Source organism: Copadichromis virginalis, linkage group LG12 (assembly GCF_057382275.1).
Source record: "Copadichromis virginalis isolate Kocher_CV1m ecotype Utaka linkage group LG12, C_Virginalis_male_GT1.1, whole genome shotgun sequence".
Lineage (NCBI taxonomy): Eukaryota > Metazoa > Chordata > Actinopteri > Cichliformes > Cichlidae > Copadichromis > Copadichromis virginalis.
In genome coordinates this window covers 3,929,931-3,950,333 of record NC_140629.1, presented here as the reverse complement: position 1 = coordinate 3,950,333, position 20,403 = coordinate 3,929,931, and the positions used below count along the sequence as shown (strand labels likewise).

The following is a 20,403-nucleotide window of genomic DNA, read 5'->3' as shown; positions in this document are numbered from 1 at the left end:
GGACGTAGCGTTTTCAGTTGGAGAAACATTTTTAGCCTGTCTCACCCTGTCCCTTTCAGAAGATGACATCAAGAATTGGGCAGACTCCACTCCAGTAAAGCTGCTGGCCCTGACGGTGTCAGTCCCAGGGCCCTCAGGTGCTGTGCTTCGCAGCTGTCTGGAGTTCTGCATCGGATCTTCAACATGAGTCTGAAACTGCAGAGGGTCCCATCACTCTGGAAGACATCCTGCCTGGTTCCTGTCCCTAAAAAGATTAACCCGTCGACCCCCAGTGACTGCAGGCCAGTGGCTCTGACTTCACATGTCATGAAGACGCTGGAGAGACATCTGCGTCTGCTGGTGGAGCCTTGGCTGGACCCCCTACAGTTTGCTTATCAACCCCATCATCTACCTGCTGGACCAGGCTTATTCTCACCTGGACATTGTTGGGAGCACTGTGAGGGTCATGTTCTTTGACTTCTCTAGTGCATTTAACACAATCAGACCATCACAGCTGGGGAATAAGCTCACAGAAATGCAGGTGGATGCCCCACTGGTAGCTTGCATCACAGACTACTTAACAAGTTGACCACAGCATGTTCGGCTGAAGGGCTGCTGCTCGGACAACATCCTGAGCAGCACGGGGGCGCCACAGGGGACGGTCCTATCACCCTCCCTCTTCACCCTCTACACGTCTGACTTCAGGTCCAAGTTTCAGTCATGCCATCTGCAGAAACTCTCTGATGACTCTGCCATTGTGGGCTGTATCAGACGGACAGGAGGAGGAGGAGTGCAGGAGTGTGGTGGACAGCTTTGTTGAGTGGTGTGAGCTAAACCATCTACAACTTAACATCACAAAGACAAAGGAACTGATCATGGACTTTAGGAAGCAGGCTCCTCCTCCTCCCCCTGTCACCATCAGAGGGGCTGATGTAGAGATCCTGGAGGACTACTGGTACCTGGGGGTACACTTGGACTGTAAACTGGACTGGACCAAGAACACCAATGCTGTCTTTAAAAAAGGGCAGAGTCGGCTTTTCCTACTGAGGCGGCTCAGGTCCTTTAATGTTTGTAGGAAAATGCTGACCATGTTTATCACTCTGTGGTAAAGAGTGTTGTGTTCTTTGCAGCTGTGTGCTGGGGCAGTGGGGTGAAGACAGCCGATGCCAACAGGCTGAACAAACCGATTAAAAAGGCTGGTTCTGTCCTGGGTGTCAGACTGGACCTAGAGGAGGTGTCTGTGAGGAGAATGCTAAAAAAGCTTCTTTGTATCATGGACAACCCCGCCCACCACATGCACGCCTCCATGATGAACCATCAGAGCACACGCAGCAAAAGACTCATTGCCCCGAAATGCAGAACTGACCAGTGGTCAATGCAAACAGTGCTGAAGCACCCCCCAAAATGGGCTAAAATCGCCCCTGCCAGGTACCAAAGCAAATCATTCGGTACAAATAATGTAAATATGACGGTGAATCACGAAAGATTGATATCAAACTGATCACTTGACCCATATTACGTTACTTGCTCTTCGAATGAATCAACAAATGGCGAAATGAAAAGCCGAACAACAACAAAGCTGTTTCTTTAGAGAGTCTCAGCTCACATGTGTTTATTTCATATTTTCAGTTGTTTCCCTCCACGGCTAAACAAAGCGTTTCAGTTATGTACTGATGAACACAACAATGGACATAAGGAGCTTCTTTCAAAGAAAAAACTCTGGTAGATGTTATTTTATATATTATGCTTTGTATGTTGTTCAGTATATTTCTATGCAAAACAAGAGGAACTTCAATACACAGCAGGATATTCACAGTTGAAACCAGATATTTACACTTTAGGGAAAAAACATAAAACCAATTTTTTTTTACTGTACAACATCAATTTAAAGTAAACTTGTTTTGTTTTAGATAAATAAATATTGAAATATCTTTTGAATTAGTTAAATGTCAGAATAAAGAGAGACAGAGCTTCTATTTTTATCACTTTCATCAAATTTAGGAGTACATGTACACTAAGTTTATTGTTAATTAATAAGAAAACTGCAGACGATTCCATTCTGAGCTGAAGAAGCTTCTGATAGGTTCGTAGAGTCCATGTGAGTAAACTGGTGGCACAGCTGTGGATGCATATAAGGCAAAACACAGAGCCTGTTTCTGTGACATGGGAACATCAAGAGATGTCAACAAAACACCAGGAAGAGAACTGTGGAGCTCCATAAGTGTGGCTCAGTTTGAATACAATTTGGTGCCATTTACAATTAAGAAATACAGATTTTCTCTCTTTACTCTTAAATTTAACAAATGTTTTTTATATTTATCAATCTAAACAAAAATAAACATTTAGTCTGATTTGATGTTACAATTAAAAAAGTGTTTGTGTTTTGATCTGAAGAGTTTGTAAATATCTGGTTTCCACTGTATATTTGATGATTGTCAGCACAAAGAGGGAGAGAGAGGAACAGAGAGAGATGGAATAAGAGCAGGTGAGGTCAGATGGTTGTTTGCCAAAACTCATCAGAACATGTATCTCGTACCTAGTGTTTCTTTTTAGATACCATTTGTTACTTTTCAAATTCTATATTTATTAAGTTTTGCAGGCTTGTTTGCACAACAAGACTAAATAATTATATAAACTTTTCTCAATCTAAATATTGTACTTTGGTAGAATTAAAAATAAGTATAGTGCAAGTTTATGATGATTTTAGTGCTGCTATCATCTAGTTCTGATTCTGGTTCGGTCGTGGTAAGTAGTCCTGATTTTGAACTGTTGTAGTCCTGTTTTAATTCAGGATCAGTTCTGGGTCTGGTTGAATTGGGGTTTAGTCTGCATGTCTGGATACAGCTCTGATTTTGTTCTGCCTTGCTGCTTAATTAAAAACTAGTTTTACTGCCTTACTTTCAGTTAATGTATTTTGTTTTGCACTATGCATATTTTATATGCCATTAGGTAATTTATTGTGAAAATTCTCATGTAGGAACTATTGTACTACATGTTGGTCCCACTGGTGCACCTGAGGGAGATGCACGCCCATGTTGATGTGTGAGCATGGCAAGTTGAAGCAAGAGAAGCCAATTTAATTCAGAGAAAGTTGTTTCTTAAAAGTATCTGTAAAGTGCTCATTTCTGCCTCAAAGCATGGCTCAGCCAGCGAGGTATGTTTGTATGTTATATAGATCATTTTATGTCTTTATTTCACTCGTCTTACTATTTCATTGAATTTTATGTTATGTTTTAGTTCGACGGTGGTGTAGTTTGTGATCAAGGTGAAGCTGTAACAACCCCAAGACCTTACAACTAACATTAAAGCCAACTTCATGCCATCAGTAAAAGATGAAGTCATTCTTTTTTAAACAAAACTCAAAACACAGCCATAGTCATTTCTGACCCCCATCCCACATGCATACGACCCTTTAGGGCTAAGCCCCAGGTGTATAAAATGTCTGGCTCTGCCTATGGAGTCAACAGTATCCATGACACACAACGTAACGTTTGATAATGTGTCGTGCGCTAAAGCATCAGCTCTAAGAGCCGTGCTTAGAGAGCGCTTTGTAGTGAATCAGAAGAATAGACTCCCATTGAGCGAGAGCCGGCTCCTCACTTAATTTCCTTTGGCTGCTCAGCTCTCACACAGTGGCTCAGCTATGCTCCAATCCCTTCATATTGTGGCCAATTACATGCGAGGATATAGGATAATATCATTATGTGAAAAACAGAGGGTGAGAGAGAGGAGGGCTGTGCATCGCAAAAATACATAAATATGGCTGACACCCGTAAACGAAGCAGCATCTGGCTGCAGTTTAAAGACTTTTTTGTCTGAGTCTTGGTCTCCATACCCTCTGGTCTTGGTATTGTCTTGGTCTCTTGACTACAAGTCTACTGCTATCACACTCTTTAATTCATCCACTTAGGTCAGATCCACAAATGTGGAACAGAATTAATCACACCACAATGCACCATGTACACCATGACATATTTGAAGACATACTCGTCCTTTTAGATTTATATGTATAGTTATATCTCTATATTTATCTTAATATTTACGTATCATAACTCTGTTTCCACACTCATTTTGAATGAGTGCTTGATGTTTGTTGTATATTTGCTGCTATAACAACTCAATTACCCTCTGGGATTAATAAGGTTTCTCTGATTCTGATTGCACAAAGTGGATGGGATAGGAGGATGACTACCTTGTTATTCCTCAACTTCACTCCAAATCAGTAACTATAGTTAGAACTTGGACACAACTGGAGGTTCCAACAGAATAATGATCCCAAACACAAATCAAAACTGGTTTATTTAACATTAAGATTCTGCAATGGCTTCAAAGCTCCAACCTCAGCTGCATTGAAAAGTTGTGGACTGCTCTCCAAATCTGTGCCTCAAAACTACCCAAGAGTGGTCAAATATCTGTTCGAAATTTTACCAGAAGCTTGTTAATGGCAACAAGAAGGGTTAGGTCGAGATGGACATTTAACCAAATATTAGTGGTTAACATTTGGTTAAATGTTAAACATTATTTGAGCCTGTATGTACAATTTTGACAAAATGAAATTCTTTTTTTCCGAAGTTATTAAAAATAGAGGCTTTACAAACATTCCACCCTGTAAAAAGACTCATCTCCAATATACTTCAATAAAGTAATTGAAGATGGATGACAAAAAAAAAAAACTGGGGTCAACCATCCAATGAACAGTTCACAAGAGTTGAAGTAAACGTGTGCAGTTAGGGTGGGGATTGGGTTGAGTTGAATGTCAGGGGTTATTTGTGACAGAAGGCTATCAGCTAGAGAGAAAGGAAAAGCTTACAAGATGGTAGTGAGACCTGCTATGGTATAGTTTGGAGATGATGGAAGTTCTTGGGAGTTACAAGATTAGAAATGAGTATCAAAGGAACGGCTTGGGTTGAGTGGGTTAAAGACAAAGCTAAAGAAGAAAGGTTGTACATGTCCAAACAATCCTAAAGGATAGGGTTGGTGTGATAGAAGATTCTAGAGATGGGGTGAAAATTAGCCGGTCTCACTACCATCTTGTAAGCCTTTCCTGTAGTAATTCTTAAAGAGAGCAGCCAAAAGAAGATTGTAACTTTAATATTATTTTATAGTTTAAAAAGAGGTTTCAAGGCATCTGTTGAGCAGTTAGTGGTTGAGCCCTTCCTGATTTTCTTGTTTGCCACATTTTAGATCATTAAACAAATGTAAATATTAGACAAAGATAACAAAGAAAACCAACTGGTTCGTAACCTCAAGCTGAACCACACTTGGTTTTTTTACAGCAGAACAATGAAACACACCAGCAAGTCCACCTCTGAATGGCTCAAAAACCAAATGAAGACTGGAGTGGCCAAAATTCCTCCACAGAACTGTAAAAGACTCATTGCCAGTTATTGCAGTTTAGGGGGCACACAGGGGTTTCGATTTGTCCCCTTAATGTTAATTACATTCATTTGAAAACTGCATTTTGGGTTCACTTGTGTTATTTCGATTTATTTATTTTTGGGGGGCCTTGGGTCAGACTGGGTCATCTGCTCACCCACTGAGCTAAACTGAAACTAAATGTGTTTAATGATCTGAAATATGTAAATGTGACAAACATACATAAAAATATCAGTAAGGGGACAAACACTTTCACACCACTGTATATTAAGAATCATGAAACACACACACACACAAAAAAAAAAAAAAAAACCTTTACAAAGTGTTCCCAAAAACCTTCAGTGGCACATGAAACTCCAGGTTTTTGGCAGCCAGTAATAACAAAAACAAAAAGCAATGGGACATGCTCACTCTGCCTCAAACTCTACACTGCACTTAGGCAAAAAACAAACAGATGGACTCTGTCAGGCTTTTAGCAGGAATATAGGCAAGTTAGCAAGTGGTGGGTGAAAATGACCGGCTAGTGTAACTGCATTCCTTTAAAAAAGGTCTTAAAAATGCTTAATGAGTCTTAAGTATGACACAATTTATGGGTTTCACAGGTTTATTAGAATCCAAACAGTAGTTGGAAGTTGGAACAATAAATAAATGGGCTTTCAGCATGCTCAAGTGATTCAACAAAGATTATATGAAGACAAATCTCAAGTGTTATTCATTATGAAGGCCCAAATATAGCATCAGGTCACACCTGCCTTATTGTGGAACAACTAAAAGGCACATACAGAACCAACATATAATGTAGGTGACATACATGCAGTAGTGAAAAAGAAGGAATACACAACCCCATTGGTCATTTACTTCTATGTCCTACAGCACAAGACATGAAAGTAAATGCCTCAACAGATGGAGATCTGGCTAAACGCCACCATATCATGTCCTCACAGAGCTACATGTAGACCGCTTACAAAAGGAAGTGCTCGTTTAACACAATCACACATCAGCAAACTGATTAAAAGCATATTAAAACAAAACCCTTTCTGAACAAAGCATTTCAAGAAAATAAGGCGACATCTGTTTCATTTCAAATCCTACAGTTTAAATTTGGAATGACATCAACATAATTAAATTCTGGACTTGTTTTCAATTATTATATTCTAAAAAACTAACATGACATCACAGATGCTATTTAATTGTTAGTCGTTCCTGGTTTCTTCTTCTTTGTCCATCTCATGTGTTGCAGCTCGCATTGTAAGAAGGAGGAGCCTCTGAAACACACACACACCATCAATCCAACTGGTTAATATTTAAACACTGTTAAATACCACACTTTATATATTGCCACAAAACAAGCAGTATGAGCTAGGTCCTTGTATTCCAGTTGACTTTGTTCAATCGGAATACACTCTTGTTTGGACCACATTAGTAGCTGTGGTTCTTCTGATGGATCAAATTACTGCACCTATTTTCACAGCATGAAGCTAGTTGGGTAACTAGACTTTATCCCGCAACTGGACTTTCCTATATGTGAATTTGTAGAGCCAATCAATCTCCTATTAATTTCCTTAAGAGTACTGCTGTGGGGAAGAGCTGCATTGATTCTGCAAAGAGCCACACCCATGGGATTGCTGAGCAACACCACTAACACCTTGCAGTGACTGTATCACACCAGAAACTTTTACTGAACTAAGTTGGGGTTCATGAGACTCTGTTTCTGGTGAACAGGGATGAGCTGATGATACTTTACAATTAGTAAGCCATTGCATTCCACCAACATGAATTCCTGTTCCAAAGAATTCCATGCAGATTGAGATTTTAAACTGGCTGCCATGCTGCACAAAGGTACAAAACATTCCTACAGACTATCACATAATATGAAGCATGGTGGAGGGATCATCATGGTTTGGACTGCTTTGCTACCCAGTCTTTCAATCATTAAGGGAACAATAAATTCAAAACTGCAGCAAGAGGTTTTGAAGGCCCCAGAATATCCAGACCAGTTGCTGGTAAAATCATCATACAGCCATCTATTTATGCTTGCCATGACGGCACAGGTAGCCACTGTAGTATTCTCCCAAAAGATAAGCCTTGCTATTGAAACCTCCACATCAATGCTGATATAGGGGAAGAAACCAAAACTGGATGTCAGAGTCCTGCCTTAACCATTAGTGCTGCATGGCCTAGGACTGTTAAATCGAGTCCAAAGTCTAATAAGCAGCTACAGGAACCATTACTTAAGGAACTTCTAGGAATAACTAAGGGTTCATTAAAGTTGTTGCAGTCGATACTGTGAGTAATTACTCAGCGATGAGGCTTGAACCATCGCTGAAGTTTTTAAAAAGTAGAGCCTACTGATTTCTAGAGCAACAGTGGTAGATTGTGTGGCAACTCACCTTTTGGATAATCTGACGTGCTGTAGTCTGGAGGCAGGATCTGTGGTGTTGCCACTGAAGTGGTACCATTCAAAGAGGGGTAAAGACTTGTGGGCCCTGTGGACCCACTAAATTCAGGCCCGTTGGGTGCTGCAGCTGGTCCGACTGGCTGCTGGTTTTGAGGAAAAAAGAGGCCTGGTGCATAACTAAATGCATTGGGTGACACCAGTTGAGACTGCCGCTTGTTTTGGAAGTCCTCATTCATCAAGGCCCCTCCCTCTGCTCCTGGGTGGTACTCAGCTGGAGGAGCGCTGGGGGAATTGTGGGAGGATCCCCTAGAGCGAGGGGCAAGACGAGGAGCAGGTTTTGGGGCTGGACGAGGGGGCAAGGTGGGCGAGGAGGCAGAAATGGATGTGTCTAGTGTTGAGTCAGAGGCTGGCGTATCCTCAGTGGAAGGAGCAGATGCTTTTTTGGAAGGCCGTTGTTTTTTGTCTAATGAGACGTTCCCAATGTGGATGGGTAGTGTCAGCATGACATCAGGAGACTTCAGACACACCTGGTTCATCAGCAGAACAAAAAAGAATGTCGGTTGGTGGAATAGACTCTGATTTTCATTCTTTGTCAATATTAGTGGATGTAAATCTGCTTTGTCAGCTGGTCAAAAGTTTAAATCAGCACAAAATAAATAAATAAATCACCTTTTTTAGACTATGGGAGCTCTTGGCTCTTAGGGATTACTAGAAATTGCTTGTCACTGACCTGATTATTCAAAACCTTGGCTAAACATTGGGATCATCATTTAAACTCTGTGTGTGTGTGTGTGTGTGTGTGTACACACACACACATAAATAAATAATATAGGTTCTTGCAGCCATCCTCATGCTTACAGTATTGCACATACTACTCATAATTTTTCAGACAGGTAGAAAAGCAATACTGAGTATGTATCAGAGAAGGAATATGAACCTACTTTGACAAAATATTCGATCTTTATAAGCTCACAGCCAGCGAGGGAGGACTGAGGCAGGGGAGGAACAATGATCTGCTCCTTCCACTCCACCTCTTTGCCAGCTTTCACCACGCCTCCCTCCACCTTCGCTATTATTCTCAGATCATGGGTCGGCTTCTTCGTCTCATAGGTCACTCTCTGAAAACATACGACTATGGATAGTCAAAAACTGTGATCAGTGTGTTTTGACTGCAAAATACAGCCCAAAGTCAGCGTGTGATCTCACAAATAGGCTTCTGGAAGAATAGTCAAAATTCTCATAAGCACACTTTCAAACATTGTGGAAAGCCTTCCCAGAAGAATTGAAGCTGTAATAGCTACAAAGCCTAGGCCAACGTCATATTAGAACCCTATTCATTAAGAATGGTATGTCAGTTAAGTTAAGTAATGCATGCAAAGACAGATGAACAAATACTTTTGACATTCAATTAACTTATAGAAGAAAATGCCAGAAGGGCCAGTCCTGCTAAATGTGAGCAGGACTGCTAGTAGCTAGCAATAGTAAATTTAGAAACTGTTATTCCTATAGTGTCAGACTCAAGTTTGGTCTTCTGTTGGGTTTATCGACGCAGCAATCATATTTAGAAGATATAGAAAATAAGTTTAAAACATGGATTGTAAATGTAAAAACATAACACTAAAAGTGAGAAAACTAATACCAGAAGGTAACCAGAGTTAAGGAGATATAAAGTTCCAACCTGCATCAGACTGGCTGCCATGTTGCCAGTGTTCTTCCCAGATTGGTTGTGGATGTTGGCGGTCACCTGAATGATCTCTCCTGGTGTGTAACCCTTCATGTGCGTCTGAGCCCTCAAGACTATTGTGCCAGTTTTCATCAACATGTAGGTGAACTGCTGAGTCACTGCAGATGAGCAGGTTCCCTATATAGGTCATGGCAAAAGACACTTTGAATAGTATAATTGACTTTAAATTAATTTGGTGAATCTAAATGCCAGTAAGTACAAAACAAAGCAAATAATACTCAAACAGTTTGTCTAGTTATTCAAAGGATTAGAATTAATGGTTCACACAAATGCAGAACTCTAGATTCCCCATTTATTGCATTTAGTTGACAACTGCACACCTGCTCTTCATCAGACTCTACCTCCTCCCTGTCCCATTGTTTTCAGCTCTGCACCTGCCCCATGGAAGGAAGATGTGCAAGTTCTCTTGTGTTCTTTGTCCAGTTATCCAAAAATCTAAAGTTTGTGGATTCATTGGAACTATTTCTGATAAACAGCAAAGTGTTAGGGTTGGTCCAAGCTCCAAATCAAAAAAACAAAAAAACTTGGCTGTTGTGTGTTTGAACTCTGAAGACTAATTAACTCAATGTTTAGGACCAACCATTCAGGGACTGAATACAGACATACAGCTACAATGTCTCACCCATATATCTGGCACTTCATTCAGGTTCAGAAGGCTTAGCAGGAAGAAAGCTTTCTCTGTGGTGTAGTCCTTGGAAAATCGTGGTGTGTCAATAAAAGCCCTCACTCTGTAAATGATCCTTCCATAGATGCCTTCAAAAGACGTTGGAGCAGTGGCTGTGGGGAAGAAGTGAACTGTGTTAGTTTGTAGTTATACAGTAGTGTGAACTACAGTTTTTAAAAGAGTTACAGTTTTTGCAGAAAGAGTGAAGAGCACCCAGGAGCAGGGATATTTTTTCCTCAGGCGGCCACAATATTAGTAATCTGTCATTTTAGATTTAAATCCTTTTAATGTCTGGAAGGGATGTTTGAGTAACTCCTCTAAAATGTGTTAACCCTCAAGTAACACACTTATTGAACATGAAGACTATAAAGACTCGTTGAAGAATGTAGGGACCAAAAGAAAACATTGTGAGAATAAATACTCAAAATACAGATACCTCAGAACAAAGTAATTGTACTTTGTGCTGTGTTTAATTAACCTACATGTACAGCTGTGCTTTAAAACATTGTAAAAATGTAACCACTCCGCTTTCTGTTTGTGTTTTTGTCTATAAAGTAGTATAAGACATGGTTTCAGTCAACACTAACTCCAGTCCTTTAACTCATTCACTGCCAGCCATTGGCAGTGAATGAGTTAAACCCATTGACTCATTCACTGCCATTGACGGCTATAGACGTCAATGGCAGTGAATGAGTGACGCTGTATAGTTCTGATACTGTGTGCATGAACAGTAATAACAGTAATATTGGTAGTAGCATAACTTGCAGGGAAAAAACTAACTACCTATTTTGGGGCACCAACATTTGAAATAGCTTTCACTGGATTTGACTGACACAGTCCAGGGAGTTTTTATGTCCGAGCCGCTGAACTGAATTTAAAGCTATAATCCATCCAGATTAATTCCAAAATAGCTGCTGAGTTTTGACACCTTTTCCCAAAAGAACTATGATATTAATTTATAAAGTATAGAGCTCTTCTCTTTATTAACCTTCCAAATCTTGACAAATACAGAAACAAACCAAAAAACAAACAAACAAAAACTTGGTAGGCACCTGCCAGCACTCTAGGAGTGAAAGCAAACAAGCTTAATGATTCATATCAGATTCACAAAAACTGGCTTGACTGGTTCTGAGTTTCTGTGATCCTAGCTACATTACATAAAAGGCTTCTTGTCTTGTCTGCATGTCATCTTGCAGACATGCACCTACACAATGACTAAACACTGTTGCCTGTGTTCTATTGTGTGACAGCCAAAACAAATCAAGACAATGTATAGAAAGGAAGTCAAGTATTTTATTTCAGGCAACAGTTTTGGCACTGAATAAAAAGTTAACAAGTCTTCAAATGGTGATACTAAAATATTTCCTCATTATTCAACTGTCTCGTCATCTTTATGCACAGTTATCTTAAGAGTCCATAACAATTAATGGTGTAATCAGGGAGTTCTCTCAAAGATTGCATTGTTATGAGTCAGTGGAACACACTGTATACTGCTGACGTCACAGTAACCATTACAGGGATGGTAGTGGAAAGCATCCACCAGTCTCTTCTTAGTTAGACACCATCATGGCACCTCATTCAACTCATGTATACGCTCTGCAATTGTGGCCCGTTCCAGAGAAAAGATGACTGATGGCAGGTTATAAGGGCCAAATTATCTGTTGTGGTGGCCCCAAAACGAGAACTGTTGCAATTGCCTTATCACTACTGATGGACAAAATTCTGACAGCGCCAAAGATTTAGAGTGACCTTATCTCACAGCGTCAGTGCTGCCCAGCATACCTATGTCAGTGACGCAGTCAAGACTCACGACTACACTGTTGTTTTTCAACACAACACTGAAAAATGAACAACCCAAAGCCTTGCTGAAGATCAAATAGTCAGGCAAAAATGTAAAAACAGAAGAAGAAAAGGCTAATAAAAGGAACAAATTTCTGAGCAGGTTGTAAACAAAGAATCAATTTGATCTCTTAACCACTTTATCTGGAGGTTAAACTAAAACCACCCCAACCATCATGAGAAATAACCCTTCACTAGCGGTGTGCGGATTGATATTGAAATATCGATTCTTCCAATACCAGTAATTTATGCTCGAAAATAGATTCTCATATTAAAATATCACCATTTTAGTACTTTGGGGTAAATTTGTAGTTTTTCATTAACAGGAACACAGTGGAAAGAAACTACATCATTGGGATTATCTAAATTGGAAGGAACTACCTCCTCTTACGCGTGCGCACTCACAATGGCTGAGCGTAAACAAAGTCATGTGTGGACGTATTTTACCTCCACAAACAGCCAAGACGCGATGATGATACATGTGGCAAGAAAGTGAGGTGCTGTGGCAACGCCACTAACCTCGTCAAACATGTCAGAGTAAATCATATCACAGAATATGACGAGCGTATGTTGAGGCGAACTGACGAGACAACAAAAGCATGCATGTGTGTGTGTGTGTGTGTGTGTGTGTGTGTGTGTGTGTGTGTGTGTGTGTGTGTGTGTACACATATATTTTTAACATTTTGGGAGGAAAAGAAAACCAGTCCCATCCTCACAACATGCCAGAACATGTCTGACAGACTGGGAAATGAAAGGGGAAAATAAACACATGCAAAAATATCCCATCAACTTCACCTACCTGGTATGAGAAACTTGAAGGGAAATGTGTGCATTCCCTCTTTCAGGGTACCTATTTGGGACACAAAGCACAAATAAAATCCTTTGATGGAAACAGTAACAGTTGCTCTGTTGTTTCCAAACAGTCAGATATGCCTCAAGGCTGCAGTGGTAAATGAGAAGTTGTTATCTTCACATATTGTCACATTGACCAGTTCCATTTGCAAATTTGTCTCAATTATCACAACAAACCATCTCACAAGGAAGTATTTTGTGGACACTGGACATTTGCACACAGTTTTAATTAGCATTTGGAAGCACACCTTTGTCTGCCACTGAGATCGTGCTGTTGAAGTACTGCTCCTCCATCGTCCATGCTGTGTCATTGAACTTATTGGTGATGCCGCAGAAACCATTGCAGTTCGCTTTGATAGCTGCAGATAAGAAAATACACAAGTTTAACTACAGACGATTCGTAGTAGCCACAGCAGGAAACACTTTTCGTAATCAGTCTTTTCCTCAAGGGTGTGTTATTGGTCTGTTTAATGGCATATTGCTCCAGATTTATACAACATCAATATGTGCAAAAGACCTGTAATAAACACCCTTCAGGAGAGTTTAGGATGCATTATTTGATTTGGGAAATAGCCTAAGCCAGCTAATGTTTTGTAACAAAAACAGACCAAAAACAAATTACTGGTCAAAAGTATAAAGAAAGCTTGACTTTATACTGAAAACCATAAAATGCTTGAACCAGATTTTCACCAGATTAGGAAAGGCAGCCAAATATTCCACAACATTGTATTGTTCCTACAGTCTACTGTTGGTCAAAGTCTGAAGGTTATTCAACTAGTCTGAATGCTTTATTACTGTTTTAATGTAATCCTTCATTAACAGAAACAAAGGTAACCATTACATAAAATCCAGGTCCTACATTCTATGAACATAAAAAAAATACCCCAGCTTTACAGCTACAATGTTAGCCAAATTTGTTTCTATTTTGTTCATACATCATTACTTATTTAAGCCGTTTTGTGCTGTTGGTGCCTTTGGAGAACCATCTCGATTGAAAAATGATCTAACAAGTAATATGGTTTGTTAAAATAATGACTTACCAAGAAGTTTGGGCTTCAGCTTTTGTGATTAAAGTTTTAGAATTGAGTTATGGTGTCTATTACTGAATGCCAATTAAATTTCACGTGTTTCAGCATATGCTCAAAATAAAGGCACATCTACCTCTGAAAGAACATACCAGCAACAATAATACCTGCTAATAATGTCCAGGACCTACAATGTGGTGATGTTTGTCCAGAAATTAAATGGTTGACATCAAGGTAAGAATGTCCATCTTTTCAATACAGTCTGTGGTCCAAATACATGTTGTTATATTCCCAATTTTAAGTCACATAAAAATGTTCAAAATGTTCTCAGTAACACATTTGAGTTAACAGCAATAGAAGAAAGCACACTGCTATAATGATGGCATCACATGAACAGAATGAAGAGCGCCAAAAACGTTTAGAATACTAAACACAACCTTTACCAGTCTCAAGAAATCCCAAAACAGAACAAAACATATGAAAAGTTGTTTGTAGGTTCTTCAATAAACTGGCTGTTTAAGTGAATAGTGGTGAGTGAAACTAAGATTTTTATTGCAGTGTTAATATTTTTCAGTGGCACGTCTCATCACAGTACTTAAAATAGTTTAATAATACCATTAGTATTTTAAACGGTGAAACTGTAGCATGTAGCATAAGAGATCTTGAGCCGACAGTCCGACCAGCTTTACCTGAAGAGGAATGTAAACAGACCAGAGGCCTCGCAAGCATTCAAAGTAACAAAACACAAAGACGCCACTCAGCAGGTTGAGAGCTACAAAGAGTAGAAGAAACCTTTCCCTTGCAATCTGCATTCAAATGTGTTACCTTTTATTGTCCTTGTTGACACAGTAGAACCTTTGAGACGTTAAATATCCCAAATAAGAAGAATGAATAAGTGCATTCAGATGGATGAGATGTTGCTTTTACAGCAATCTGGACAATGACACTCACTTTTCCTGTTTCAAGTTTCATTTTGGTCTCTTGATGACAGTCTTAAGTATGTTTAAATGTACAGTCTGACTATACAACACTACAAAATAAATAAAACAGCAGAACCAATTAGACACTGCTCAACGCCAGTGCATTACTTTAGAGCAGGGGTGTCAAACTCAAATACACAGTGGGCCAAAATTCAAAACTGGAACAAAGTCGCGGGCTAACATTAATATTTACTGAAATATATTTATTCCTCCAGATATAAGAATGAATCTTTTCTTATGGACTCAAACACGTTTTGCTGAAAAACTGAATATGGAACAAGCAAAGCTTAATACTAAACAATATATATATTAGCTGTATAATACCAGTAGGCCAGCTCTGATAGTAATTTGGTATGGCTTCGCGGGCCAAATGTAATTAGGCTGCGGGCCAAATTTGGCCCGCAGGCCAGAGTTTGACACCTATGCTTTAGAGGGTCCCTTCAGAGAGGGGGGCCTTCACACAGAGCCAAAACTGGAATAAGGCAGCAAAGTGATAGAGTATTTAGTACAGTCGCCTCACAAAAATGTCCCTGGTTAAAATCCTGGCTGGTGCTTTTCTTTGGGGACTCTGATGCCTGTGTGGGTTTCCTCAAGTTAGTTTTCACCAAAGCCAAGCATGTTAGGTTAATTAGTCATTTTAGATTGAATATGAATGTCGGGTAGGTAAAGAGAGGTGTATAGAATACAGTGCTGCAATAATGTATAATTAAACTCATTTTCTGAGCTAATCTTTCAACTTTTAACTAAACTTAATCTACACGTAACATAGGAACAGTAGGAAATCTATGCTTATAAAGCTGAGTAGGACTGAGGAGTTGAACTAAGAATCATGTTAAACAAATTATAAACTATCAAAACAGAATATTTACATAGTCCAAAATCCAGGTATTTTGCTGTAATTTAATGAAAGACCGTCAATTTGTGTTTTGGATAGTTTGGGAAATTGGGATAAAACATTGAACCAAGTGTTACAAAACACAGAAGCAAATTTCCCATTAGGCCTCATTAAACATTTTCCATTGAATCAGTGTGCAGAGCTACACCGCGGTAAACGGCCAATGAAAAATCATATCGTTAGCTTCATAGCATAAGTGCCTAAGTCATTGACTTAGTCAAATGACTTAGGCAATTATGCTATGAAGCTAACGATATGCAAGTTTTAGAACCACAAACACAGAACACCACAGGATGGCTTTTCAACCTCTGAGTGATCTTCAAATAGGAGAAGTTATTTCTAAAACCAGGCGTGGGAACAGTGTAGGAATTACGACTCGTTACCAAATCAACTCACTTCCTCGTTTCTCGAGGTCGACGTTTTCCCACCTGCTGAGCGCAGATGGCTCTTACCTTTACACTGCAGCTGTTGGCCCAGTTTTACTGTCACGGTTCCAGAGATGGACTCTCCCGGACTGTACACTTCTTTGTTTTTCTCAAAGGCAATCTTAAACTCCTGAAGCTTTCCCATTTTCTCACCCGACGTAATGCGAAACAAGACTGAAAATCACCTGTGCGCACAGGCGACAGCACTCACTTTTACCTCCTCGTCCCCACCCCTTTTAGTGACGTCATGTTCACCGGACAAACGTTACATAAAAGACTGCTTTTTCAGGCGTATTAATAACGAAGTTGTCTCTTAGCATATCTCTTAGCATAAAACAAGTAAAGTTTTCCAATGTTTCATTTTCTTTGCCTAGTATCATATGCCTGAAAATATCTACATGCATAAAAACCCATTACACTTACCTGCAGCACTCACAGCCTCTGTATTCTCATCGTAGATCAACTCCCAGAACTTAATGGCTGAAGGAGAAGGACCGCCTCACAACCATTAGCAATTCCAGAGTGTTTTTCCCCAGAAACTGGGAAGCAGAATTGACGACGACACACCACATACACCATCAGACCAACTGGTGAGCACTTAAACACTGTTAAATTAGGGATTACTTTATTAATCCCTCAGGTGCGGTTCCTCCGGGAAATTCAGTGGTGTCATTAAAAATGACACTTTTTACATTAACACAGCTGAATGAAGCATGAGCCAGCTGAGGGCAACTGTAACATTTAAGATATTTAAGTATTCTCGGTGATATTAAGGTTAGCAGTGAGCAAACTAAAATTAACCCATCAATTAACCGCCTTGAGGCAACTTTTGTTGTGATTTGGCGCTATATAAATAAAATTGAATTGAATTGAAACCAACAATATTTTCTCCAGACTGTTTTTTTTTTTTTTAATTAAACGTAACTCAGCTGCATCCCCAGAAGGTCTCTTGTTTGGTGGGTTTCCATAACAGGTTAATATCAAATGAGCTTAGTTGCATTTGGATGAAGCTTATTAATAAAACCACGAGGTTGTATTACCGCATACTTACCTTGTTCTTATGTTAAAACAGTTAAGTATGTCAAAGACAATTAATTATCAATGATACCAACATTGTCTTTAGATAGTGACATTTATGCAATGTAGTATAATGTGCTGATGTCATTAGGGAGTGCTCTTGCAGATTACATTCTTATGACTTAATGGAACAAAGTAACAGCTGCTGGATTGCATTAGGAACTGTTTCTAAACCTGTTCTTGTTTTCAGTGGTGAAAAATAGGGTGACAGATGAGGTTAGGCATCGGTCCCTGTAGACTTCGATGCTTGCATACAACATTGTGATCTGTAGAGAGGTGGCCCAGGTGGCAGAGAATTTGGAAATGGAAAAAGTATGCACTGCAGAGAAGGGAAATCTAGTAGGTAGCAAGACAGATCAGAATCAGAATACTTTAATAATCCCTAAGGAAATTATTTATTCAGATTACCCAACCCTCATCCCCAATCAGTTGTGGCAGATGGCTCAGGCTCAGCCTGATAAAGAAGAGTGCAAGAGACAAGTGTTGGGGAAAATTGTGACAGAGGGATTGCAAAAAGAGTGAAAGGGAACATTTACAAACTAGTGAGACCTTTCTCCAACAGTGATAGGATGAAGAGTACAGTCATTCAAATGGGCACAGAAGAGAGCCACTAGTCCTCCACATCAAAAAGAGCCAGTCGAGGCAGTTTGAGCATCTGACTAGGATGCCTCCTAGGTTCGTCCTGGGTGAGGTATTCTGGGCATATCCTACTGGGGGGAAAGATATTAATAGACTTGTCTTTTTCACCTCTGATATTTGTTTTTGGGCTGCTTACAAGACAGGTAGACTTACCTGGTGAAGAGGCAAAAGGTTTAACCAAAACATCTTTAACCAAACCATATTGCTCAGACAAGGAGGAGAGAGTCTTGCTTCCCCCGAGTTAGCCAGGGAGCCGTTTATTAGCATTCAACAACAACGACACAACAGCACTCTCTCACCCCACACAGAAAAACATGGTCGCAGAGAGAGCGCGTCACGTGGTAACCGTGGGAACATAACGCTGCCGCCTGAAACAACCGAATACAGCTGCCAAATAAAACCCAAACAGCCCTGACCCGCTACATAGCCCCCACCTAAGGGGTCAGTCATCCCCGACAACCCCATTACCCAACACAAAGTCCTGCAAATGTCCCGGTGTCATCTTTCGGCGCACCGGCCGATCTCAACCGGCAGGGGAAGAGTCACTCAGATCAGAACATGGGGTGCCACTAGCATCCCCTGCCCTGGCGACTGTTGAGCGAGCGGTCGGTACGGTGAGAGTCTGTCCTGATGCCACACCACCATACCCCTCGGGCCCAGCATGTGGATCCTGTACACCACTTCTGGAGGTCGCTCCACCACCTCCGCCGGCCCCTGCCAGTGACTGCAGAGCTTGGAGGACACTCCTCTCTTAAGGACAGGGCAGTACACCCAAACCTTGTCACCAAGCACAAAAGCTCCCCCACTGGCACCTGATGTCGTAGGCCCTCTTCTGTCGTACTCCGGCGCCGGCCTAGGCCTGGCAGGTGTAGTTATGAACCACCCGCAGCCGCTCCCTCAGCCTCCTGTAGTAGTCCACCTCTGGCTCACCATCAATCTCCGGCTCGGGTGGGGGACCCGAACACCAAGGCATCACTGCACGCTGTCGGAGGCTCGGCATGTCGGTCAACAGAGGCAGCCCACGAAGCATTGTCCTAGTGTCTGTCATGAGAGCACTTCACTCTCAGGCTGCTGGCTTGCTTGTGGTTCCTATTGTATTTAAAAGTAGTGTGGGAGGCAGAGCCTTCAGCTTTCAGGCCCTCTTCTGTTGAATCAGCTCCCAGTTTGGGCCTTGGGCCCCTGCCCTTGGCCCTCGTCAGGTTGGCTAGCCTCTGGTGGGATTGCCTATTGCGTCTGGCTCACTGGGACGCTTGCCCTTTTGGCCGTGGGCCATGTGGAGCCTCCCTTCTTCTCTTGCCTCTGAGATGTGTGGGCTCAGGTCTTCAGGTACCCTTGGGGACTGTGGATGCCTTGAATCTCCTGTATCCTTCCTTGGCTTGCCACCTTTATTATCAATTGATTGTTGATCTGTGTTCCTGTGCTCATATTTTTCTGTTGAAGGTGCTGTATGTTTTTTCTTTCTTTCTTTCTTTCTTTCTTTCTTTCTTTCTTTCTTTCTTTCTTTCTTTCTTTCTCTGTTTTTTTCTTACAGGTACAGCAGTTAGCGATACATCATGCTTTTGTATTAGTGCTCTTTCCTTTTTTTTTAAATATTTTCTACTATTTTCTCCTATCTTCAATTTTTTTATTTTCTTGCCTGTCAGCTTAGACATTGTCATACTACACATTTTGTGTAGAAATGAATGAATAAACAGATAAAAGTAACATACAAACTCAAGGAGCCCATAGAGAATTTATAGAGCTCATCTTGTAAAAAGCAAAAATGTCTTTGGCACAACATCGCATCAGGTCTCATTGCATAAAGTGCCAGACAAGTTTGAAAAACACACATACTGATATGAGAGAGAGAGAGAGAGCAAAAGAGAGAAATGGGTGAACTGGAACAGGAGGACTGGGAGACCATGACACCTGTTGGTGGAACACCACTAGAAAAAATCTAGTATCTAGTGTGTTGGTTAAATCTTTGATGCAGGCCTGTATGCTGAAATGCATTGGAGTTTTAGTTTAAGTTGAACTATGCAATGAGAATGCCTCATTGGGCACCTTAAAAAAAAAAGAAAAAGAGAATGGCTTGGAGGTTTTTTTTAAATTTTATTTTAAAGCCCAACTTTATTTATGTAGGATACTGTTTTATTATGAATCGAATTTTAGCTGCAAATATTTCTTCAATTACTTCACATTCCTGTGGCAAAGGTGTGGCTCTGCTGAAGAGGAGGGGTGGTGCAGTGTGTTTGGCGGAGGCAAAAGACAATCTCCAGACATTCTTTCATGAGGTGGAGGCTCGAGAGAGGTTTTTACCCAAAACAGACAAAAAACAAAAGCTCTCCAAGTAACACTTAAATATTAAATAAAATCCAATTGTGAAGCTGAACTTTAAATGGGTGGGCAAGGGGGCAGGGGTGTGTAGAAAACGATGTGTCAGGAGTCGGGTGTTCTCGCCGGTTCTAGTGAGCCTCGACCTCCCGGTCAGCTATCGAGCTGGTGGGTAACAGACATCCTCAACAGCTCCA

The 20,403-nt window shown here is 40.6% G+C and overlaps 1 protein-coding gene across 1 annotated transcript; it reads right to left on the bottom strand.

Moving 5' to 3' along the window:
* Positions 1-5,693: 5,693 nt before the first annotated feature.
* On the bottom strand, positions 5,694-16,397 carry arrdc1a (arrestin domain containing 1a). Its single transcript, XM_085474397.1, has 8 exons — positions 16,205-16,397; positions 13,101-13,211; positions 12,800-12,850; positions 10,120-10,274; positions 9,432-9,614; positions 8,695-8,871; positions 7,746-8,280; positions 5,694-6,620 (listed from the first exon to the last, which is right to left on the bottom strand). The coding sequence occupies exons 1-8, from the start codon at positions 16,320-16,322 to the stop codon at positions 6,583-6,585; spliced, it is 1,368 nt and encodes a 455-aa protein (XP_085330523.1). The 5' UTR covers positions 16,323-16,397; the 3' UTR covers positions 5,694-6,582.
* Positions 16,398-20,403: the final 4,006 nt, after the last annotated feature.